The 24,800-nt window shown below is 45.4% G+C and overlaps 1 protein-coding gene and 1 long non-coding RNA gene across 2 annotated transcripts; one reads left to right on the top strand and one right to left on the bottom strand.

Moving 5' to 3' along the window:
* Positions 1–1,335: 1,335 nt before the first annotated feature.
* Positions 1,336–16,201, bottom strand: LOC139161280 (uncharacterized). Its single transcript, XR_011558089.1, has 2 exons — positions 15,714–16,201; positions 1,336–4,570 (listed from the first exon to the last, which is right to left on the bottom strand). It is a non-coding gene; the product is annotated as an uncharacterized lncRNA (long non-coding RNA).
* On the top strand, positions 6,425–13,122 carry LOC139163243 (uncharacterized). The gene is made up of 5 exons (XM_070744196.1): positions 6,425–6,512; positions 6,802–6,869; positions 11,672–12,343; positions 12,514–12,715; positions 12,791–13,122. Exons 1-5 carry the CDS (start codon positions 6,425–6,427, stop codon positions 12,952–12,954), a joined length of 1,194 nt encoding a protein of 397 aa, XP_070600297.1. The 3' UTR covers positions 12,955–13,122.
* Positions 16,202–24,800: the final 8,599 nt, after the last annotated feature.

A 24,800-nucleotide genomic window follows, 5' to 3' on the forward strand; every position in this document is an offset into this window, starting at 1 on the left:
ATTCAGTTTCTCTCCCACCCCCTTTCAAAAGCCTTTTCCTTCCCCACTTCCAGGAGACGCCTTGATTGGTTGGCAGCCTCCCAGCCCGCTGTCCATCACCCAGTGTAAACAAGGCGCTGATTGGCTGCTCGCCAGTCCGCACTGGGCTGCCTGAAAAAAGCAATTACTGGCCCCGCGGTTTGCAGGGGGCCCGGGGCTGGTTTGATGAAAGGAGATAAGCTGAGGACTGTTTCCAGCGCGCGCACGCACACACACACACACACACACACACACAATGCGCTTTCTCTCCCCCCCCCCCCCCACGTCTCCCGAGGCAGCGCCTACCGTCCCTCGAGCCAAAAGAAGGTCAAAGAGGGGAGAGGATCAAAAGGGAGGAAGAAAAGGGGGAAACGGACTGAGTTCCCATTAGCGATTTTGGAAGTACATTCATTCAAGGCAGGTTTGGTGCATCGGTCACCGGAGGGATCTGGGGGAGGGTGGCGGCGAGAGGCGGACTGATAAGCGGGGACTCCTCCCTTTACAGATTAAGGACTCTCGGCGGTGCAGCCACGTAGGATGAGAGGAGCCAAGCTAAGGAACGTCTCGGTGTTAAATGGGACCAGGAGAAGGGAAGCCCGGGAAGCCGCAGAGCCGACCAAGCCGGCTTCTCTTTTTCTCTCTCGGTAGAACACGGCGCCACGGAAAAGTCGGCTTCATTTGCTCCGCTGCATTCATAAGCTCGGCCCAAAGCTTCGCAAATTGCAGACAGGAGGAGCGAATTGGATCCATCTTGAGTGTGCAAAAAAAAAAAAAAAAACCCTCTACGCCTCCCTGAGAACGTCCCGCTTTGGCGCAGGCGGAATCTGTAGCGAAGCTAACCGGGAGAAATGTCAGTTCCAGTGATCGAACGAGGTTGAAGGACGTGTGTATGTGTGTGTGTATGTGTGTGTGTGCACGCGATGCCATGGCAGCGGCTAGGAGGCTCGGAATTCTCTCCAACCCACACCCACCCACTCGTGATTACGATTATTTTTTTTAAAAAAAATTAAAAGGAGCTTAATTGATTTAAAAATGCAGAATAAATCAAAATAACCCGTAAGAGATATTAGATTACAATGGAGCTATTCATTAACCAGAGGGGCAAATTAAATTTAAAAGCAGCGAGTGAATATGTGTGTGTGTGTGTATGTACTGTACTCCCGGTTAAAGGAGAGGAGTTGGGTTTCCCATGACCATGATGTTGGGGTTTTCTGAAACCACGCACGCACCCATTGAATATCCAGAAAGTGGGGGTAGAATTACCCCAATATCACAATCCACTACGTGCTGATAAAATACTCAGTTTGAATCAGCATCTTCCAAGTGGTGGTGAGAGTTTTTTATTATTAACATTATTGCTGTTCTTTATATCACATGGATCAAGATCAATAGATACATATAAGCATACATACAGCTTGCGTAACATAGATACCGTACATGTAAGCGTACATACAGTTTGCAGTCTCGTGCCCAAGGCAGTGGGTGTTCGAACAAGATGAAACCCCAAACATGCTAAGCCCCGGTTACTTTCAAGATATTTTAGATATAAAATTTACATGGGAAGACCCTGAGAAACATAGACTTTCTACTAAGGTAAATGCATGTTCCAAAAAGAAATTACACACACCCATTTTCTTTTCTTTTTTTAAAAAAGGCAGGAGAATATATAATTCTAAAAGGAGCCCTATTTGTGGCCAGAGGGAAGGAGGGAGGAGGGGTTCCTGGAAAGGAGAGTTGGGGCTCTTGAACTGGTCTCATAAAAAGTGAGAGCCAGAGGGAAGAACTGAAAGCAAAGACACTTTTCAACTCATCCTTTTGCCATATCAGAAAACCTACAGGTTCAAAGTAGAGATTTGAAAGAAGCCATTCTCCAGGCAAAAAATAAAATGGGGGGGGGGGGTTTTACATTAGCTGCTGCAAATCTGACACATATATGCAAACGTACACATGGGGGACTAAGATAAAGCTGTGTGTCTGTGTGTATGCGCGCGGTGGCCTCCGAACGTCTTCAACCCACCCGACGATCTTGCTGTTTATCTAGGCCCTCAGCCAGAACATCGGCTGGTAGGCGTGGGAAGGGGTCAGAAGGGATTCAGTTGGATCTGTCTGCAAGGCAGAGTGGGCCTTACAAAAAAAAACAAACCCCACTGTAATGCCTGGATTACCTCCCCACATTGGAACAGGATCTAAAAACTGCAAAGCAACTTTTGATTCACGCAGATTCTTCAGGGTGGAGGGGGGGAAGGAGCCCTGGTGAGACGGAACTTGTCTACTTAGTGGATCTTGGGTCCCTATCTTCTGAAATGATGAACCCAGAGAAAGAATAGGGACTGGGAGTTCTCATCTGGTCGTGCTCCCCTAATTTTCCTTTAATTCCATCTCTACATTGTCTTTCTGCTCTTCTTTTTATTCCCACTCGGCAGAGAGAAAATTTTCTCGCTCAGTTGGACAATAGCTTCGTAGTCAAACCAGTCTCTGGCCCTGACCTCACTTCCATTTCCTTGGACAGAGAGCCCTGCGGTGCCCTTGTGTTGGCCCCGCAACAGATGCGGAATCTGTCTGCAAGGCAGAGTGGGCCTTGGTACAAGAAATCCTTGCTGGTTTTCCCGGGTTTGGAGTCTTAAAGACTTTAAGGAAGACTTACAATTCCATGCTTTTCCATGCAAAAGAGGAAATGCCACCTCAGGGTACTCTGTCTTTTGCGATAGAAGAAAATGAGCTCTGTTCAAACATTACAGACACAAATTGCAACATGTGAACAAGAGTCACCTCCTTGATCCTAAATATATTTGCCCGGAGTAAGGCTGGCTACTTTGGCCTGGATTTCTTTATATTTATTTAATAGGGATTATTAAATTATTTATTTATAACCTTGGAAAGCAGCACAATGGCAGGATCCTCATCCTATTTAGCGAGAAATAAATGCCAACTGGCCAGGAATCCCTTCTCAGTTTAGCAAAACCATAGCGCAAATGTCACTCCAGAGGAAGTCGCTTGTTTTAGTGGGTATAAGATCAGAGTTTTAAGTCTAAGGTGCATTGAAACCTTTGTAAGTTTTACTCAGGCAGATGTAGCTGGTTTGTGAAGGTGACGTATCTCCAGGATGGTAAGATAGCAAATCCTGTTGCTTTCAGTGGGTTCTCTCCATGTAGGAATACTGTTCAGGCAGACTTTCACAAAAGCCAACCCTTTAACTTTGAACAGATTTCTGGGCCTGATGCACAGAACTGCTCCTTGGCAGGAAAACTGATCCAGGAGAGGGCTTCCTCCAGGGTTTGAAGTGGGTGTTTATTATCATTTTGTTTATTTGTTTGTTTGTTGCATGGGGAGAAAGGTGAAAGTTGAGGTGCAGGACGGCAACAATAGTTCCAGATGTATTTTTTGTTGTGAGTTGGGGCCAGGAAAGAAGTGGTTTAGGGGTGTTTGTTCTTTCAGGTGGTGTTTAGTTGTGAATGTGCCAGGTCTCTGCAAAAGCAGCAGTTGCCCTGCAGTGGGGAATGGATGGAAGGGTAATTAATGCAAAGTGACTGATTGCTCTTGAAGAAGGCCGGTCCAGCAAAGGGGATTGTCCCTGGTCACCGAAGCGTCTTGTGATTGACAGCCTCTTTTCCATCTCTCAGCCTAGGGCAAAGTACCCCAGTGCTGCATATTATCACCGGTTTAAGCCCAGAACGGCAAAATCTCCAATTGTTTGAAAGCTTGCTTTTATTTTGATTTTAAGATGACTATATTCAGCCTAATTATTATTGGACTAGGGAATTAAGTATTATTTTGTTTGAAAATTAAAAACAAACGCCAAATTGAGAAATAGGGGTAGGGGAGAGAAAAAGAGAGAAACAAAGCATAGGCAAGTAAGGCAGAAGTGGACCTTGGGGCAGATGAATGCAGTTGAAGAGAAAGGAAAGGGAGAAATTGGCCTTGGGTTGGTTTCATGTATACATAAATTAACTTCCAGCACCTCTCGTTTTTTTATTACCCCTTTTAACATTTGGATTAAAAAACAATCTTGGGATATTTCTTTTTTAAAAAAATCAAGATTAAAAATGTATTTCCTCAATTTATTCTTCACATTTTTAATAAAAAAATTAAAGCAGATTTTAAATTCTATGGCCATTGATTATGTCTTGCATTTTGAAAATCAACTTCTTTTGCTGCAGTCCTATTTCTTCTGTTAAAATGTTATTTCCTTTTTCTTTTCTCTTTCTCCAGTTGTTAAAACAAATAACTTTAGACAGGAGTGGTGTATAAACCAGAGGTCTGTTGGCAAATTACCAGTAACTCATATTGTGCCTGCTCACTTACACAAAACTGGTGGTTGGGAGATTCCTTCCTTCCTTCCCTTCCCTTTGCAATCATTTTGTATTCCTGAAGTGAATGGTGCCACCCGGAGGGAGGGAGGCAGGGAAACTCCATCAAGCTTTTTGATAGGCCGAGGGACATTGTCAGCAAAGATTAGAGCTTCTCCCTTTCCACTATTTTTTAAAATCTGTCCATGGGTAACAAATGTTTTTAATTTAACCGAAGCAGAGCATCAGTATCTCTATGGCTTCCTCTGTAAGAAACAGAAGATAATACAATTAGAAATAAATATTTAGAGTCGCATTCATCTCCTGACTCAACTCTACCTTCCGGTGTGTGCATAGGGGTATGTGTGTATGTGCACAAATTGTTTGTTTACCACCACCCTCTTAAAGCCACACTTGTTTTTTGGGGGTGCAGTATTTAAAGGGTGAATGGGGGACGTTAAAAGTATCCAGGTTGAGGGGAAAGGACTGAGAGAATTGGATTCCAGGTCACAAAAGCTGGTCTGGGCTCTTCTTGGGGAATAATCATGGTCTGCCCCACTGCTACCCTGTGAAAATCAGCTTGCATTTGGTTGGTGGGTACTTACTCAGCAGGAAGGCTTGCATAAGTTTGGCTTGCAATGTAGTCTGGTTTAGGCTTGGATTCCTAGTGCTAGTCTGAGCTCTGCCTATCTCGAGAGGATAAAGATCAAGAGGATTTGGTTCACCTCCTATGGCGCTAGATTGAAAAGCCAAGCTTCCCCGCCCTGTCCTCAGCTCTTCTCGCTAAAACTAAAGCTCCACTAAAGCTCCGTCAGCAAAATCCCGTCTGTCTTTTAGAAAGTGTGCAGGACTTTCCGGGCTCTTGAGGGACTAGACTAGAACCAGCTAAAGCAAAGGCTCTGTTACACCGCTCTGTTTTCAGCCATAAGATGCAGCGAATTTAAATAGCAATCTGAAAATGTTAAAGTGGATCTGGATTCTGGAATAGAATGGGTTATGGAGTCATGTGAAGCACATTTTCCTGAAAGGAGTAGGAGTCCCAAGCTGCCTTTCAGTTCTCTTTGAATCCCCTAGACTGACTTTCTAGGCAACACCTCTTTGCAAGATTCGGGTTTGGTGAGCAAGCTATGTTTCCCTCCCCCCCCCCTCCAGGAAGGAATGATTGAAGGCTTCCAAACCCCATCAGTGCCCTGGAGTATCTGGCCATTTCGTCCTCAACCTGCAATTTAATAGGACTGTGTAACTGTACTGGATTTAGTCATCCCTCCTGTCCCCTCTCTCGCAACAATTCTACTGGATGTTCTTTCCGCACAAGAATTTGCCCGAGTTCTCTTTAAGGGTAGTATTAACTTTCCACATTATTCAGTATTAGGTTTGCGATATATTTTCCTATTTTGATAAATATTTACTCAGCGACCAACTTATATCTTCCATGTTGTAACTGAAAGTAGAAGGAATGAGATTCATCCTGACTCTAGCTTTTAAGCAAGGTGGCCTGGAAGAAAATAACAGAATCTCTTCTTAATTTTGCTCCAAGAAGCCAACATGGAAACATTATTTTCATGTCTAAATGAATATGCAATCGTTTTAAATTCTCAGACCTCAGCTAACCTTAACACTCTAGGGAAGTGTGTTAAAATATTGCAATTTAATATTCTTCCATCCGGAAAAATTGTGTGTGTGGGGTGGGGGGAGGCAGCAGCAGCAGCTAGGGCGGGAGTTTCCTCCCCGTATGTTAAATAAAATTATGGATTAACACAGCACGCTAAATAATTGCCTAATAATGGCTAGGAAAGGCAAATCTTTACATTTGGGTAATTGTATGTTGGACGCCTCGCTTAGTGCAATCGTTTGGGTAGGGTACATTGTTACATGTGCTGTTTGGTCAAGGAATAAATTAGAAACAATTTCTTGGCTTGGAAGAGTTACTCTTCATTTTTTGTAGCACGTAAAACATTCCCTGGAAATTGGGAGGAGGCGGTGGCCAAGAGTGGGAAATCCATCCAGTCCATAGTCTGGAGAAATTTCCAAAGTGTTCTGGCTAGTCCTATTTTAAATTTACACATGCTTTGCGCCGAAAGGAGCTCTGCGTTATACGGAAAGAAGCGCGGCTTCAGGCCATGCCCCCAGTCAGTTGCCGGAGTCCGGCTGAGAAAGAGATCGGCCCAGATCTCTTCCGCGTTTCCTCGTTCCACCAAGCAACCAGAAGTCGGTCAAAGCAAAGGGTAGCCTGGCGATCCCACGCTCGCCACTCTCCCGATCCTTTTCCTAGGGGGGCTGGGGGGTGTAGGGAACCAAGCACGTGCTGCGCCTTGGCTGCCAACAGCCCGTGCAAACACGTCCTGTTTCCGACGGCTACTGAAAAGGCAACTCCTGGCCGATACAAAAGGTGGGGAAAGAAGTGGGGGGGGGAGGTCTCTCTCCTTCCCACTCGCACACACACACGGGGCCTATTTTAGCCAGATCCACTTGGGTCTCCAAAATGCTTCGTTACAAGGAGCGAAGCTGCAGGGTGGGAGGGAGCGGAGAAAAAAGGAGAACGAAGGGGAGCGCTCTTCCCACGGGGTAAGTACACATCAGCTTCGCCAGGCTTCGAACCCCGCAAAGCTTGACCCACTTTTCTACGCTTCGCTCGATCCCCACGCACTGGTTTTCAGGCTCCCCCCCTTTCCTAATAGGACTTTGGCGGCTTTTTTTTTTTTTTACCAGGAAAGGGCTCTCTAGGGAGATCGAGGACTGGTCGCTCGCCTGCCCGCCCGCCCAGAGATGATCGGCCTTCCCGTGGCCCGGCATGAAAGCCCAGGCTTCTTCCGCCAGATCTTCTTGCCTCGTTCCACGGGACGATTAAGGGCCGTCCCCCCCCCTTTTTTCCGGGAGGAGAAAGGAGGGGGAGACTCTAAGTTAAGGGGCGCTTTGTAAGCTCCAGAGCAGGAAAATATCCAATGCTGCTGTTGCGGTTAAAAAGATAGATCTCGCCTTTGGGACAGGGTGGGGACGGGTTTTCAAAGAAAAAACACACCTTTAGTTTCCGAACAAGCACTTTACTGACTGCTCCAGATGAGGAAATCTTTCTCTTCCCCCCTGCAGCCCCGAAACATTTCCCCTCATTCGCCGGCCATTAAGGGTCGCTTCATCCCCCTCATCTCATTTTCCAGGAAGGGAGACTAATATCACTGGCCAGCTCGGCTTTAGGGGATATTCCCCGACAGAAAGTGGAGCTGCTGACTGTCCTTTCTTATCCTAGCACCCTCCCCTCAAAAGCCCCCTTACTAACTTCCACAGACCAATTCTTTTGATTCCTGACTCTCTTTTTATGGGTTATTGTGAAGTTCTACCAACTCCTCCAGCAAAAGAAGGTTAAATTAAAAGCGTGGGGTCTCCTCCCTTGATCTCCTCGAAGATCAATGTTCCCACTCCCAAAGCCATCCTGTAGTCTAAAATTGTTCAATTGTCATTACTACTATCATCTTATTATATGCTACTATTATCATCTTCATCATCGTCCTGCAAAGAAGGGCTACAGTTTTTCATTGCCTGAAAAAGGTTGTTTCTCCGGCATTCCAAATTGACCTCCACGTGGGATGCCAACAGGATAGACCATTTTATTTAATCTTGTTTCCACCCTATTATTCCTTCAAAGGAAAGCCAGCAAGAGCCAAGAACATTCGAGAGGCTTCTGTTCCCAGTGGCTTTTTCTTCACATTTCCTAGGTCCAATATTAGCCCAAAGAGAAAATGCAAAGGGTTTTTTTTTTATTCCTCTAAATTCTCTAATAGGAATTTTATAATCAACAGTAATCAAATAATAATAATGTGTGATCAACCTTAATAATACAATTATAGGAAGATAAAATCTGAAAAAGTTGGCTAGTGCGGAATGGAGGTTTTAGCCACAACAAAGAGATGATTAAAACAAATTTTTGTATACCTTGATCTAGACAGTTCCAATCAAAGTAATAAAGGAGGAGGAAAGATGTGAGAATGGGGTTATTTTTTTCTGCCCAATCTATTGGACCAAGGTATTTAAAATCAAGGTATTTAATTGGTTAAATTCCTATTTCTCCATCTCTCTCTCTTTTTTTTTGGACAGAAGTATTTAGGAGTAAGCAAGATGCCTTCTATCCTGGTCAGGGAAGTGATACCCAGATTCTTTATGTACAAGGAGTAACTCACACATTTATTAATCATAGAAATCTAAACAGATAAAAGTTTATACTGACAAACTAATATTGCAAGCGGTTTTACTACACATTTTATACAAGGAGGAGTGATTTTTCAGCAAGAAAGGCTGTTTTTAGTCAGATAATGACCACGGATAATTACCAAGGATTTTTTGCACGTATCCTATAAACATATGATATTTATACCACCAATCCTCACTACAATTTCCACTGTGATTTCGTTTAAAACATGCGCATGTATTAGTCACAAACCTAGCAGAGTTTATTAATCACACTCAGACTTTCACACACACTAGTGCACACACACACTTGATGGGGGTGATATGTAACCAGTGAATCTAATGTATATTTCCCTGCTCCAGCCTTTCTCCCCCAAATATATTTTTAAAATATCCAAGAGCTTTCAACCCCCTAAACCTTTAGTTAAAGCCCTGTTAAATGCAGAATTGTAATTTGTAGTTAAATATATCCCAGTGTGTTCACACACTGAAAGTATAATTGAATGTGTTTGTTGTGTAAGGTTATCAAGGAGCTAGCCCATCTGGGTTAAATTAAAGCAAGCTTGATAAACGGTGCCAGGCCTAGCCAAATCTCTTTCACTCTTTCTTTTCATTCTGCGGATTCGAACGTTCATATTCCAGGCCTGGACTTTTTCTGCAGATTGGAAGTAGACTAATATTTGGAGCAATCATAAGTAGAGAATTACGGACATTATTTTCAGAACTGAAAAAAGTCCCTTTTCTCAGTATTTTGGGGCGCAATGAAACATCTGAATCTTTTCATGAGATGTACTTCTACGATGAAATATACTCTCTCTCACACATACAAAAACTTTTGCCTGTGCCCCTCACCTGCAGATACAGGAATGGTCATACTCAGATCACAATGGTCATACACCATCCTCTATAGCCAAGACACCATAATGCAAAAAAGATTTAGGAATGGGGTATGGTGTGTGTGTGTGTCCGTGCGTACATATGTAGGGGATAAGTTGTGTGTATGTGTGAATGAGGCCGTTTTCCCCACAAACATGTTGTGACATGTCAAAAGGGTGCCTGTTTTGATAAACACATAATTAGTGCCAGGATGTGTGTGTGCAGCTGGGTAGAAAGGCACAACTTAGATAATAGCCAAGGCAGCACACATCCAGTCGGAATGGATTTACAAAACAGAACTTTTAAAAGGATCATAAAAGCCTCTGGCTGAATTGGAGGTGAGCTACTTTGGATGATTGAGGGGGGGGGGAGAGAGAAGCATAGAGGAAAACATGCAGCATAGGTGACTGCATGCACACAGAGAGATCGAAATGTGAAATAAACAAGTGTAGAAATACATGGGGAAATGTGGGTGTTTGTGCCAGGCAGAAATGGAGGGAGGCAGAAATGCTTGATTTCAGGAGGTGCTGCTGGGAAGAAAAACCAGCCCTTCCCCCCCCCCTCCCTCTGCCTTGTTTCCTTTGGGGGCTAAATGGGAAGGGGGAGGGGAAGGTGGCTGTTGGTGCTTAACTACTTTTATTGTTGTGTAAAGTGAAGGCCCTGAGGTGAAACACTATGTGTTTGTGTGTGTGTGTGTGTGTGTGAGAGAGAGAGAGAAAGAAGGAAGGAAGGAAGGAAGGAAGGAAGGAAGAAAGAAAGAAAGAAAGAAAGAAAGAAAGAAAGAAAGAAAGAAAGAAAGAAAGAAAGAAAGAAAGAAAGAAAGAAAGAAAGAAAGAAAGAAAGAAAGAAAGAAAGAAAGAAAGAAAGAAAGAAAGAAAGAAAGAAAGAAAGAAAGAAGAGACAGGAGGGACTTCTAGCAGGACAATATATCTCCAGGTCAGGAGCTTAGCTTTTGTGTAGCAGGCAAAATTCCCACTCCTGGTTTTGTGGAGGATCCTGAGGTTTTCCAAATGCATCCTTCCAGTCCAATAGTGCTTCAACTGAAGTCCCAGACCACAAGAGTGAAGCCAAATTTTGAGCTCTTGCCTCCATCCTTTTCCAGAGTCCAAAGTCACCAAGCGGAAAAAGACTGGTGGATGAAGTTCCTAGAGAATGGCCCTCGTCCATAGCTCTGGAGGACCTGTCAACCATATCCCTTGTTTGGATCCAACTATCCTCTCTGTTCCTGGCCCTGCTCTTTACGGAACAAGGCCAACTAATGGGTTCTAACAGATTCTACAGGGATACCATTCAAGGAAAGGAGGCTTCAGGACAGGATGTCCCTTCTATTTTCTCCTCGCCATCCATCTCTGAAATGGCAGCATTGGAAACAGCTCTTGATTTGGGGAGATTCTCTCTTATGAGGAGGGCCAACACACCTAAGGGAGGATGTCACTCATGGCCCAGAGAAAAGAAATTGGACCAGGGCTGTTACTTCTGACAACAGGCCTCTGCTTCTTCCTCCCCCATCCAACCTTTTCAACCAAAGCAACTTTTAGCTGGCTTAATTTCAGGGCCCCAAAATGGGAAAGGGCCTGAGGGGGGTTGCAATCCATTGCTGGGGAAAGTTCACAGAATGCAGCCCTGGGGTAGTGCACATCACCCGCTTCTCAATTTCTGGATTCCCCCCCCCCCCCAATATTCTTTCTCTATAAAGACCCAGGATTTGGTGAAAAGAGAGCAGGCATATATGACCAAGACATTTTTGAGAGCTTCTTCCCCTCCATCTGATGAAATATCGGCACAGCTCTGACTCACCATTCATACACCATTGTTATATCAGCCATTACGTTGCATCATGTAAATCTCAGTGGTGGTGGTGGGATTTTTAATTTTGCCTTTCCCTACTTCCAAAAGATTAAGACCAGGTTTTGCAAGCAACTTCCCCTCCCCCCACATTCTATGTCCCCTTCTCCCTCCCAACCCTCAGAAGAAGGGGGAAAGTTATCCCTAATGTCTGCCTTGGCCCCCCTCCCTCTTTTAAACCTCAGGTAATAAATGAATGAAATATTGCCTGTAATTAACCAGAGAGCGCCAGGTTCCATCCAATGCTCAGGACAGAGAGTGATTATGATTTTAAAAACAACCACCACCTTCCCTCTCCTCATAGGATACAGAGCAAAATTACGTCCTCCATTTGAAGAAACTCTTATCGGCACAGTAATGGAACTTGGAAGAGGAATCCGGAGCAAGGGGAGTGTAAGAATCAGGGAAAGAAGAGAGGCACAATTAGGAATAGAAGGCTCTTTTCGGCTTGGACTTTCTTAATTTAGTCGAACTTCCTCCCTTTGTTCCTCAAACACCCCCCCTCCCAAAAAAGAGCTTTGAGTTTCCTGTGGCAAAGGGGCGGAAGGTGGTGGTGGGGGAATCAATCCCGGCTCTCACCGGGCCCAGAAAGAGCAAGAAAAAGGCAGGGAAATTCGTCAGTTCCAGGCTGGCTTTTGTTGCTTTCGCTTTGGCCTCAGCAGACAAAACAAATCCCCGCCTCTGCCTTCGCGAGGGAGTTCCTGCGGTCGAAGAACCAACCCCACCGACTGCGACTCCCGCTCCACACGAGGGGGAAGGAGGCCGTCCAGCCTCTCTCTCCCACGCCCCGCCAGGAACCCCGCTCCACATCCCGCTCGGGCCTTGCACCCAGCCTTTCAACCACACGGGCGCCTCCCGTTGGAGCCCGGCTGCTCCCCCCCTTGGGCGCAGAGGCGCGGCGGGACGGAGCCCGCCTGAACCTCCCGGAGCGGCCCGAGAGAACCCTCGCAAAGCCGCAGAGAGGAAGTCGCCCTGCGGAAGATCCGGAGCACGCTCCTCCGCCAGCCATCTTCCCTTTTTTTGCCGCTTTCTTCTTCCTCCCGCTCCGATCCACGCCCTCCTTTATCCGCTTAATCCTCCGGGAAGGGAAAGCCGCTTCTCGGGCTCCAAGAGGCGTCCAAGGAGCAAAAGGTCCGCGGGTAGGTCGGGGAGGAGAGGAGCGAGAGCGGCCATGCCTGCAAGCGGCGGCGGGAGGGAGGGTGGGGTGTGAACTTGTCTAGCGCAGCGTTCCTGAATGGGGAAGGGGCCGTCCGTCGGTCTCCACATTAACTTCACCGGCAGGCCTTTCCCCCATTTTTCTTTTTTAAAGAAAGCAGCAAAAACCGGAGAACGCCCTGGAGGACCACATTGCCATCAATGCATTGAAGTGCGGCGGGAGGGGGTTAATGGAGTTGGGAGGCGGGAGGAGACGGAGCCTTTCCTTGCCACGCTTTCTTGGAAGAAAAGTCAAGGCGACGAAAGGGGAAACACCCCCCTCCCCGGGGAAACCTTAAGAAAGGAAGAGCAGCAAGGCAAGTGAGATAGATATAGATATACTCTATCTTCCCTGGGTTCCGCATTATTTTCCCGGAGCCTTGCTTTTAAAGGCACCCGGGCGATCGGGAAGCGTTGGGCACACGCGCGGGTCAGAAAGCAGCAGAACCAGCGAGGGAAGGCGGCCTCCGAATCATCAGACCGACCCAGAAATCCGGACGTCGCCCCCAAAGGGCAGGAGCCGTCCGCCCAAGACGGAGCTTGCGAGCTGCTCTAAGGGGGAGACTCTGGGCCGGAGGCTCCTCTCTCTTTTCCGGCCGCGCCTAAAGCTCGAGATGAGCCAGGCCCGCTCTTTCGCTATCCCCCCCCCTTTTTTTTGTTAACGGAAAGTCAATGCCTTTAATTAAAAATCGTTAAATAAATCCATCTCTTCACTGAGCACAAATATACTTTCTGTACCGAGTTTGCAAAAGGTATCGACAGAAACTCGAGCGGCAGGGTCCGGAGACAGTTTGCTTTCACAGATGGGAAGGGAGGGGATGGGGGAAGTAAAAAAACCAACGCTTTTTAACCACACACATCTATATATCAGATTATTTTAAAAGAAAACTATTTCCATTTATGTAGCATGTACGGCTGTCTCCTTTTAAAATGACGTTTCCCTTGTATATTTGTATTTTCACTGGGAGGTATTAATGCATATTTACTCAAAAACAAGACTTGCTGTCTAAAATAAGGCTTAGATCAGGAAAGGTGTGCTATGAGTTGTAGTATAAAACTGCCCACTTACACAGGGGTAAATGCATTCACTCATGAGTAATCAAAATTCACAACTCTACATTGGTTAATTGCTCTCCTTTCCAGAGGCAAACAAAGCAGTGATATTTAAATTAAGCAGATGAGAGTGGAAGTTAGATTTAAAAATCCAGCTTGGAAATAATATAGTGTTTGTGATTCTAAATAAATCTACACATGGGTTTGAAAAGATTTTTGCAGGCAGCTTAAGAGGACAGTTTTAATAATATAAAAAAATAATATTAGCCGTGGGTGACTTCTGGTTTGATACAAAAGCAAGCTTTAAATATATTTTCTGTAAGTGGCACTATGGCAAATTTTATTGCACTTAAGTTGTAATTTGTGATTTTTTTTTAAAGAAAGGAAATCACATTTTATTTGAGCAGTTTGAGGTTTCCAGGATAGGAGGCATTGAAAAGAACATGGACTCTTACATTTCTAATTCAGTTTTTTTAAAAATAATAAATTCCAATACTGTATCCAACAGACTGAAGTTTTTTTTATTTCAGAATTGTAACAAAAAGAATAATTATTTATTTGCAAAGGACCTTGGCTTGATAGAAGCCTCAAAAAAATTTGTGGGTAAATTCCCAACCAAATTTTGAATATATTTAAAGACATATGAGATAATATACATTAGTAAAAGATCCATGAAACTTCCTTACTTCTTTTAAAATTGCTTAAAGAGAAAATGATTCGTATATAGATTCTTCTCCTTAATAAGTACGGTAGTATCACTTGAAAGAAAGAAATTTAGTTTTCTTCAGGTAGTACATTGTCAGTTAAAGTAAAAATGGGACCTTGGAATAAATACAGAACCAATTGTACTTGAGAGGAGAGCACTATATTACTCTTTTTGTTTTCTTTATAAAACATTTTTCTCTTGGAAAGAGGAATTTAGCTAATGGTGTGGGTTTTCAACAACAAAGTACAAGACCTTATAGTGAGTTACATGAAAGGAGATAAATGCCAAATCGCCCTAGGAACGGACTTGCAGTAACAAAAACAGCATGCAAAAGTGGGGTGGAAGAAAAAGGCGACCCCCCCCCCCACACACAATTTACAATTAAATAGGCGGAAACGGCGCTTCCCTAATAAAAAAGGAATATCAAGAAAGACAATGGGGGGAAAGAGGAGGAAGAAGAGCAACTCACGCATGCAACCGGCAGACACGGGCGCCGCAATTACTTACAGGGCGCTGCTTGCCTGGGTCAACGCTCCGGTTTTAAGACACACCATAAAGTCCAAAGGCAAAAAAATATAAAGTAAAAAATAAAACCGACCTCACGGCAAAAAAGGAAGGACACCCAAACTGAGCCATGGGTGAGGGAGAAAAAAAAAACCAATCCCAAATCCGCCGCCTTAAAATACAGGCGAGAGAAGTACACACACGCGCGCACCTAATTATATTAAAAATGGGCTTTTCTTCCCCTTCGGCTCTCCTTTCCCGGAGCTTCTCTTGGCCTTCTCTGCCTCTGGAAAGCGGAAATTGAGGACGGCTTTTGCATGTGTGCGCCGAGATCCCAGCTCCAGCTCCCCCATCCCTCCTCCTTGCCGCCTCCTCCTCCTCCTCCCCCGGCCGCCGGGGTGTTTGAGAATCTAGATTTTAAAAAAAAAAAAAAACACCCGACGACGGCCCCGGCTCTGCCGCTATTATTATGAATTTTGTCCTTTGGTCGGTATATAGTCTTTTTTTTTTTTGTTTTGCTCCGGCTCCGAGGTCCTCCCCCCCCCCCAACCTGCCCATGTGGAGTAAATCCATTCAATTAGGGCACCAAGACGGAGCTGGAGGCTCTATAATCACAAATTTATGGCCGGATGACGTGCCTCTCTCGCTCCCTCTCCTTCTCCCACAATGGAGACCAGTGACATTAAACAGAAAATTGATGAGAGAGAAGCGAAATCTAATCTCTTCTTCCCGCTTCTTCGTCCACGCCGCTGCTGCTGCCGGCTTGCCTCCCCTCACCCGCCTTGTTTGCAGAGGGAAAAGAGAGGGTGCTACCGGGGATTAGGGGGGGGGGAAGAAAGGCTCTTCGCTTCTCTTCGGAGGAGAGGGAGAGTCGAGGTTTTTCCTCCCGACCCCCGGCGTTTCTTTCCTCAGACCGTTCGCGAGCTCGCTCTCTCTACCGCACAAACCAAGGCGAGCGTCGGGCTCGCTCAGACGCGGATGAACCGAGTTCCAATATTCTCTCTTCTACTACACCCCCCCCCTTCTTCCCCGTAGTCCCCCTCAGGACTTACCCGACCGGGCTCGCGTTTTTTAGCGCGGCGTTGCATTTTCTTCCCGGGCGAGGTATTATCAGGGGAGGTGTCGGGGGTCTCTCGTGTTTTTTTCCTCCCCTTCAGGCGAAAAAAAAGCTAGGCCACGCTCTGAGGGAAGCCCGAAAGGAGAAAGAAAGCCCCCTTCCCGGGCCAAGCGGGGACTTTGGGGTCCGCATTTCAGCCCGGCTGCATTCCGCCGCGTTGGAAGAGAGGAGCTCCCTCGGCGTCCAACACAGGGGGAAGGGCGGGCGGGGAGTCCTGGCAAGGATCTGCTTGGAACCGAGACAAAAGTAACGTCCCTGTTGCAGCTGCGAAAACGGCGCGGGGGGGGGGGAGGAAATCCCGGCTCCTCCGTGTTCCAAACCAGAGGCTGGCGGTGCTCGGGGCCGCTTCCCCCCCAAAGTGGGGCCGCGCTCTGCCGCTTCGCAGAAGCCCTCCGGCCGGCCAGCTCCTCTCCGGTGCCTCGCTCGCTAGTGCCCGCGCAGTTGTAAACCACCTACGGCGGCTGCCAAAGAGCGGGGGAGGTGGTCACGCGGGGGGGGGGGGGGGGGGAAAGAAAGGAGACTGTCCAGAGCTTTGCTGTTTGCTTTCAACTTTGTGTGTGTGTATGTTTTAGGCGTGCGTCTTTCTGGAAACTCCCCCCCCCTCGCCCGGCTTCCCTCCCCACTCGCCTCCCCCCCACCCTATCTCAGCGTCCTTGTCTGGAACAAGTTTACAACTCCGCTGCCGTTCCCGCACCTCAGACATAATAATAGCGAACCGAGATGGATCTCGCCGCCTCGCTGAGTCTGCGTTTTTCAAAGGAGCTCCCGGGTCTTCCCTCCCCTCCCCCGTCTCCTCCACCCCCCCTCCTTTCTGTTTAAGCTTGGGAGGTCACTGACCTCACAAGGGTGGAGTGGGAGGAAGGGGGGGGGGACAACCGGCAGGGGAGCGCGTGTAGCGTCACAGTCCTGGCGCCTTTCATCTCTCCCACTCTGATTACACGCGCCCGTGCGCGCGCACAAGCCGAAAGAAAGAAACAGTTCGGTTAACGGAGCTCCCTCCCCCCGCGTTATATATTGCATATTAAAGGCAACCTTCCCCCAGCCAAGTCCGCCCCCCCCCCAAATGTTTGGAGGATGGTGATAAACATGCTGGCTAGGAATTATGGGAAACCTAGTCCTGATACATTCAGATGACACTGGATTGGAGATAGCTGAGTCATAACACTCTTGCCGTATGTTTTGTATTGGTCTCCTAAACTTCTCTTTTCCACACCGTGTTTTTGTGTGGAAGAGGTGACCAATACTTTCCTTCTGCCTTTGAAAAACCCATAGAGAAGTGGTTCTCAACCTTTCTAATGCCGCAACCCTTTAATACAGTCCCTCATGTTGTGGTGACCCCCAACCATAAGTCTAGCACCAATTCTCCCAATAGAGCTTTAAGCTGATTGGCAGGAAGTTCAGATGGCCACCCCCCCTATAAATGCCTGATTGGTCAGATTGTAAAAATATGTTCCAAGGCACCAGAATAGAAGTTAGAATAGAATAGAATAGAATTTCCTAACACCATGAGAAATTTGTCTTTTCCCATAGTCTTAGGCGACTCCTGTGAAACGTTTCCAAAGGGGTCCCAACTCCCAGGGTGAGAACCATTGCCAATAGGATATGTGTGTTTTTTCCTTCCATTCAATCATATTCAATCGATTCTCCAAGACTTCCTGGACAGGCCCCTGCAGTTTCCTTGGCAAGGTTCTTCTTCATAAATGACCATTGCTTCCTTCCTGGGGCAGAGAGAAAGCAACCGGCCCAAAGTCACCTACATGTCCTTGTGCCTAAAATGGGACTAGAACTCAAAAGAGTTTCCAGGTTTCTAGCCTGGCACCCTAACCACTAGGCCTTTGTAATATGTTAGTCATTCAGTTCCTTTCACTAGAAAAGCCCCACGATAAAGATACAAATGTTAGTCACAAAGAGAAGAGGGGAGTCTTCCATAACCAAAGGGAAAAGGGTTTCAATTAAATTCGGCTCCTGGCAATTTCACAAACACGTCCCGGCTGTCTTCTGGGCCACAAGACATAAATGGTTTTGTGGTTCCTTCCGGGATGTTTTGCAACTTTCCAATCTAGCCAACAGCTCAGGAATGCCAAGGTAGTTTCCCTACATCCATGCACTGGACTGTAATGACCAAGAGCCACCGTTGGCAGCTGCACTTTTGCTGGGTCTGAATTGTGCCTAGTTGCAAAAGGCCACTAAACATTACAGAAAGGATCTTCCACGATGTACAAGGTAAGAACACTCTCAGTGAGAAACATTTGAGTGGGAGTGATTGATTTTTAATGTACTTCGGCTTTAGACCAGTTAGTTTTAAATTTAAATTGGATTTCAGATGTTTTTATTGTCTTTTATATGTTGTAAGCTGTCCCGAGTCCTTGGAGAGGGGCCGCAATGTAATTCCAATAAATAAACAAACATCCTTTTAAAAAATTGGAATTCCTATTTTGATAACATGCTGTTCCACTTTGCATAGTGTTAAAACATTCTGACTTGGTTTATACACTGTGTTAAACCACAGTTTAACCATCTTTTGTGGCAAAGAGCACCACTTAGCAAGCTTCATGTGGTACATTGAACCCACCTATTCATTCCCCCACCCTCTCTTTAAGGGATTGGCTGGGCCTTTGAATGGGGGGGGGGGGGGGCTGAAGGCCACATTCCAACAGGGAATGGAAGGGAACATGACAACTAAATTTGATTTGATTGAAAATTCAAAACAGCTCCTCGGATTGCTATCTAGTTATCTGTTTGATCATTTCCCTCTTCTGTCACATTGTGGAGGTCCCAGGGAGTGCACCCAAGGTTCAAGGGGGCATACAGCTGCAGGCTTCAAATTGCCTACTCTCTTACTAAGTAATATACAGTACTGTGACTTTACAACCACAATATGTTAAGTCAAAACTAGCAATAGCAGGGCTTAGCAGAAAATGTAAACACAGTCTGTATTTGCTTAATTTCTTAGACTGTGTTCCTTTTTTTGGGGGGGGGTTGATAGTTCTCTGTCCCTTTTAACCTTCTCCCTTCTTTTCACAGTCAGCAGTGCTTAGACAAAGCACTATTTATTTGGATGGGACAAGGGCCCCCTCCCTCAAAGCTTGTGGTTGGTTACCTGCTGAGAAGCCTGAGTAGACAAGGTTTATCTTTTGTTTCTTGAAAGGCTTCTTCCACCATTGAATTCTTTCCACCACAATAAGCATAACCTGGTGAACCTAGCTAGTGCCTTTAACATCCCCTTACAAAGTGCTTGGGAAGGAGGGTCCAGCCTTTTAGACGCTTTCCTGATTTGTTGGCTTCTCCTGTTACATCAGATGTGGAATTTTGCCCTGATTGGGCCGAACAACAATCAATATCCTCAAAGAAGCTGGCTTACATTTATCCACCATGTTTGATCAAACTTTGAGGATAATAGGGCTCCGCAAACCTTAAAAAAAAAAAAGTTCTGCAGACCTCATGTGTGCACAATCCCCCTCTGTTTTTAATAAAAGCATTTTTTTTAAAGGCTTGCGTGAGAGCCTGAAAAAAGATGTGGCTGCTTTAAGAGTAGTATTAAGGAACTGAGTCATTAAAGCAGCATCATTTTTTCCTGTAAGTAATTGTACTTGTGCAAGATCTGGAGCAGAGGAATTTTTTGGGGGAATTACTTTTGAAGTGTCCTCAGTCTAGAGGATAGTATTTAGAATAAAGGACAAAAGAAGACGGAGGAGGGCAAGTATAATAGTATCCAAATGATCTCTTTCCAGCTATCCTTCCTCCACTGAACTCCAGACAGATTCTGAAAACCCTGCATTGATGCAAGCAAGTAATATGTAATTAATTTTGGTATGCTGACTGTATTGATTTTATTTGGAGTTCTCTGTGGGTGATTGTTGCGCTCCTTTATTTTTTCAATATTTCCCTCAATGGCCTCTGGATATCTAGAGACTTTAGCTTCATTGGGTTAAAAAGGAACTGCCTGTAATTTCCCCCCTCTATGTGCAGGACTACAAAGCTACCTCGGACCCTTCAACGTGGCAGTGTTAAAGAGCTATTCCCCAAGCTACACAAAGTGGCAGGAAAGGCTGCTGTTATAAACATTTACTGCTGTATTTCCAACGCTAACTTGGCCTTGGCAATGAAGCAGAATAAGGGTCCTGTCCACAAAAGAAAAGGGGAGACACGTGTATGAAACATGGTCTTTTGTACCAGTTTCTGGGAACAGAAGATCCATGGGTCTTCCTTGGTTAAATGCCCAACCTATGGAGATCCTTCCATGGGGATTGGGAATGCCATCAAATAGCCATTCTACTCCATTTACCTCCCCGTGTTTTTCTGCCCCATGTTAAGAGGAGCATCAGGAGAAAGAAAAAGGGGGAAATGGATTTTTTTTAAATGCCAGATTTTCCAGTATCAAAAGATGAGTTTTCTCCATGCTTACCCGCAGAAAAGGCAATCTCCATCTTCACTTTCCTTCCCACTTTCCTTCTCCATTTAACACAGAATGCTTCCATGGAGTAGGATTTGAAGAAGGAATAGCTCCCTCTCTCCTTAAGAAACCATTGCTAGATCAGGTGAAACTGGATGTTTTTTATTTGATCTTCAAGCTTCCTACTTAGGGAAGGCTATTAAGAGGATGGTAGGACCCAAGTGCATAGCAACAGGGTGCCTCCCGTTCAGTGAATGGCTACCAAAATTTTTACTACCACATTGTGGGCGTGGCTTATGAAGGACGTCCTGCATTTTCTTTCAACATCTTTCAGTGCAAATTGGGTGCTCTGGGGTGGAGATCCATTTTCGCTACCCCACTGCATTCTCCCCACCACCATCCAAGCAGAAGCCCAACCCTGCTCCCGTTCCTTGCGCCCAGCTCCTGCTTACCTAGCAGTCTGAAAGTATGGAAATGCAAGTAGGTTAATAGGTACCACTTTGGTGGGAAGGTAACACCTTGGCATATAGCTCTATGACCATAGTTCCCTCTAAGCTGAGCAGTGAGCAATCGCTCACTTAAAAATCATCATCAACTCAGAGTTTTCCAAACTTGCCCAGAAGCCGAGAGGGAAAGAGTGAGAGGGAAGGAGAGAGAGAGGAAGAGAGGAAGAGAGGAAGAGAGAGAAACAGATAGAAAAAAGAGAGGAAGGAAAAGAGAAAGAAAAAGAATGGGAGTAAGGAAGAGAGAAAGAAAATCAAAATCTAGTTTGAAACTAGCTCAACTATTTAAGTGGCATTTTGATATTGATAGAGTTGCCCTATTATGAGCTCACTGTTATATACACACAGTACAGTATTTTATTTTGAAATTCTCTGAGGCAAAACAGGGTGGGTTCTTTATTTTTTTTTTGTTTGTTTGTTTGTTTTTTTGTTTATTTATTTAATATTTCTGTGCCGCCCAGTCCTGAAGGGACTGCCGCTCAGACACTATACTTTTCTGCCCACCCCAAAAAAGAATTAGAGGGAACACTGTCTATGACCACAAAAAATGTATTTGGACAATGCTGGCTCCCTCAGCCAAGAAAAGGAGATGGACTCTAGAGTGAGATCTGACTGGGCAGGAAAATCTTTAGATTTGAAGCTCCAGAAGGTCTGGAGAAGGGAGATTATCTAGATCAGTGTTTCCCAACCTTGGCAACTTGAAGATATTTGGACTTCAACTCCCAGAATTCCCCAGCCAGCATTTGCTGGCTGGGGAATTCTGGGAGTTGAAGTCCAGATATCTTCAAGTTGCCAAGGTTGGGAAACACTGATCTACATCCATTTCCAGTGGTTTGCAGGCTGGGCTATACTCCTGAGATAGCAGTTACTAATGATCTCTGGTCCAGTCAGGAGTCAGGACTGGAATATGGTTCGCCTGTCCTTGCCTCCTTCATCAATCTTTTACTGACCTTTGATATCATTGATAACAATACCCCCCTGGTCCAGCTTAGGGGGTTGGGAGTGGGAGCAGTCTTGCAGTACAGTAGTTGGTCTTAACATTGAAGCCAATTGTATTTGGTGTTGGCGTTGCATTGCAGGATGCCTCGGGGTTTGTCTCTCTCCCAACTCATCTGGGTGAGGTCATTCATTGGCACAGTTTGAAGCATCAACAGTATGCTGATGATACAGGGCTGCATATCTCAGCCCCAGGCCTTGCAAATGATACTTTTAAGGTTGCCTCCTGCTTCTGCATGGGAACAACAGTTTTCATTTAACCCTAGTAAGATTGAGTGGCTGTGGGTCTAGGGGTGCCTCAGAACTGGGTATTTTTCCATCCCTGACTCTGGACAGGGCAGTTCTCATTTATGACTTAGAAATCCACTTGGATTGATAGCTACTGCTCAAGGGGTGGGTGGCAGCCATGTCCCCCAAGGCATTTGCACAAATCCATTGCATATACAGTATGCCAATTGTGCCTGTTTGTGGATCAGGAGCTTCTGCTCATGATCAGTCATGCCTTATTCACCTCCCAGTTGGATTTTTGCAATGTTCTCCCAATGGAGAGCATTCAGAAGCTTCAGTTGATCCAGAATGCCATGACATGGACAGTTTTGGGCACACACTAGTATGATGAAATAATACCACTGCTTTATGAGCTGCACTAGTTCTCAGTAGGCTTCCTGGGGCAATTCCACGTACTGGTTGTAGCCCGTAAAGTTCTGTGGTGCCTCCAATTGCCTCCGAGCCTCCCAACAGATCTAGCAGGGTGTCCGTGCTGTGAGTCATCTAATGGGAACCAGGAAGCTAGCTTTCTCTGTTGTGACACCTGTCCTAGGAAGCCTCCCACATGAGATTCAAGTGGTTGTGACCTTGTTAGCCTTCTGGAAGGCCTTGAGATCCTGGCCTTTTCGCAAGGGCTGGGGTCAGTGTGTTAGCTGAGTCTGGTTGTGATGAGTTGTGAGATTGCTTATTAGGCGCTTTGGTGGAGTTTTTTTGTTCTGTTTTATTTTGCTGTCTTATGCTTTATGTGCTGTTGGTGACTCATGTTCACAAGACTGAGACGGGAATCATAGACATTCTTTACACCAATATGAGGTAGCATAATTACTACTGTATACTACTGTAACGCTCTCTACATGGGGCTACCTTTGAAAAGTGTTCGGAAACTTCAGATCGTGCAGAATGCAGCTGCGAGATCAATCATGGGCTTCCCTAGGTATGCCAATGTCACACCAACACTCCGCAGTCTGCATTGGTTGCCGATCAGTTTCCGGTCACAATTTAAAGTGTTGGTTATGACCTATAAAGCCCTTCATGGCATCGGACCAGAATATCTCCGGGACCGTCTTCTGCCGCAAGAATCCCAGCGACCAGTTAGGTCCCACAGAGTTGGCCTTCTCCGGGTCCCGTCGACTAAATAATGTCATCTGGCGGGATCCAGAGGAAGAGCCTTCTCTGTGGTGGCCCCGACCCTCTGGAACCAGCTCCCCCCCAGAGATTAGGATTGCTCCCACCCTCCTTGCCTTTCGTAAACATCTTAAAACCCACCTCTGCCTTCAGGCATGGGGGAACTGAGACATCTCCCCCTGGTCTATATAATTTATGCATGGTATGTTTGTGTGTATGTTTGTTTTTAAATAAGGGATTTTTAGAGACTTTTTAATATTAGACTTGTGATATATTGTTCGTATTATTGTTGTGAGCTGCCCCGAGTCTGCGGAAAGGGGCGGCATATATATATATGTATATAATTTATATATATATAAATTATCCTGAAGACCCCTTCAAGGAAGGAAGGAAGGGAACCCCTCCCCCCTGTTTTACTCCTCCCTTCCTTCCTTTTACATTCGTTCTGACAGGAACTTAAGGCAACTTACATCGTATTCCCTTCTTCTATGTTCTCCTATTCTGCAGCGAAGGCTGCGACAGAATGACAGGCTGGAAATCACTTGATCAGCATCTGTACCTGAGGGTGGACCAGAACCTGGTTTGGAGCATCTAAACATTTCAAGCAAAGCCAAAATGTTCCTATCAGTTCCACTTGTTGATTTTCCTAATGGCTAACTAACAACATGATGATTTAGTGTGGTGTAGGATTCCAGCTTTTGCCTTTAAAAAGAAAAAAAGACAAAATGTTCCATTAAGGCAGTGTTTCTGAAATAGTGGGGCAGCCCCCTCTGGGGGGGGCGCAGAGTGATGACGGGGGGGGGGGGCACGTGACCCTGGGGGACGTGCTTTTTTTTGCCGCAGGGAGTAGGGATTTCTTGCATCGAACAATAGCACACAGCACAGAGTAGGAGATATGAAGTGCATATAACAAACTCTTAAGAGACACCATGGAAAGACATTTAACAGGGATGAAAAGAAAGGAGGAGAGAGACGGAGATAATGAGACAAACGTACGTTTCCCGAAGGCTAAGATGACGTGGGAGACGAGGAAAGACCGGTATGTTTACTGGGTTTAAAATTTTTGGCAGCGGACATCATGAAGCCAAATAAATTAAGACATCACTTAAACACATTACAACCCAATCATGCTGACAATCCGCTTGAGTTTTTTAAGCAAAAACGTATTGAATATTGCAAATAATTGTCCCGGCGGAAAGTGGGGGGCACATAATGTTTACTTCTTCCTAGGGGGGGCATAGCAGAAAATAATTGAGAAACACTGCATTAAGAGTTGTGACGTTAGACAAGGAAATGTTATCTGGGTAATATCCTCTTATTTATCATCCTTTAACATCATGCCTTTTTGTAAAAAATCCTAAGATTTTTATTAATATTGCTTCTTCATTGCTTATTTGACCCCTATGACAATCATTAAGTGTTGTATCACATGATTCTTGACAAATGTATATTTTATTTTATGTACATTGAGAGCATATGCATCAAGACAAATTCCTTGTGTGTCCAATCCCACTTGGCCAATAAAAATTCTATTCTATTCTATTCTATTCTATTCTATAACCTCTATGTGGTGTATTTGATAATACTGTAATTCTTGTCTTATCTTTCACATGCAACTAAATACTGCAGGACATCTTTGATGAGTCCCCACCAAGAGTGGGTTGCTTACCTTTTCCTACCGTGCGCTGCCTGAGCATCACGTCGTTTCTCACGCATGCGTTCCCAGCGCGATTTTGCT

This window comes from Erythrolamprus reginae, chromosome 2 (genome assembly GCF_031021105.1).
Source record: "Erythrolamprus reginae isolate rEryReg1 chromosome 2, rEryReg1.hap1, whole genome shotgun sequence".
Lineage (NCBI taxonomy): Eukaryota > Metazoa > Chordata > Lepidosauria > Squamata > Dipsadidae > Erythrolamprus > Erythrolamprus reginae.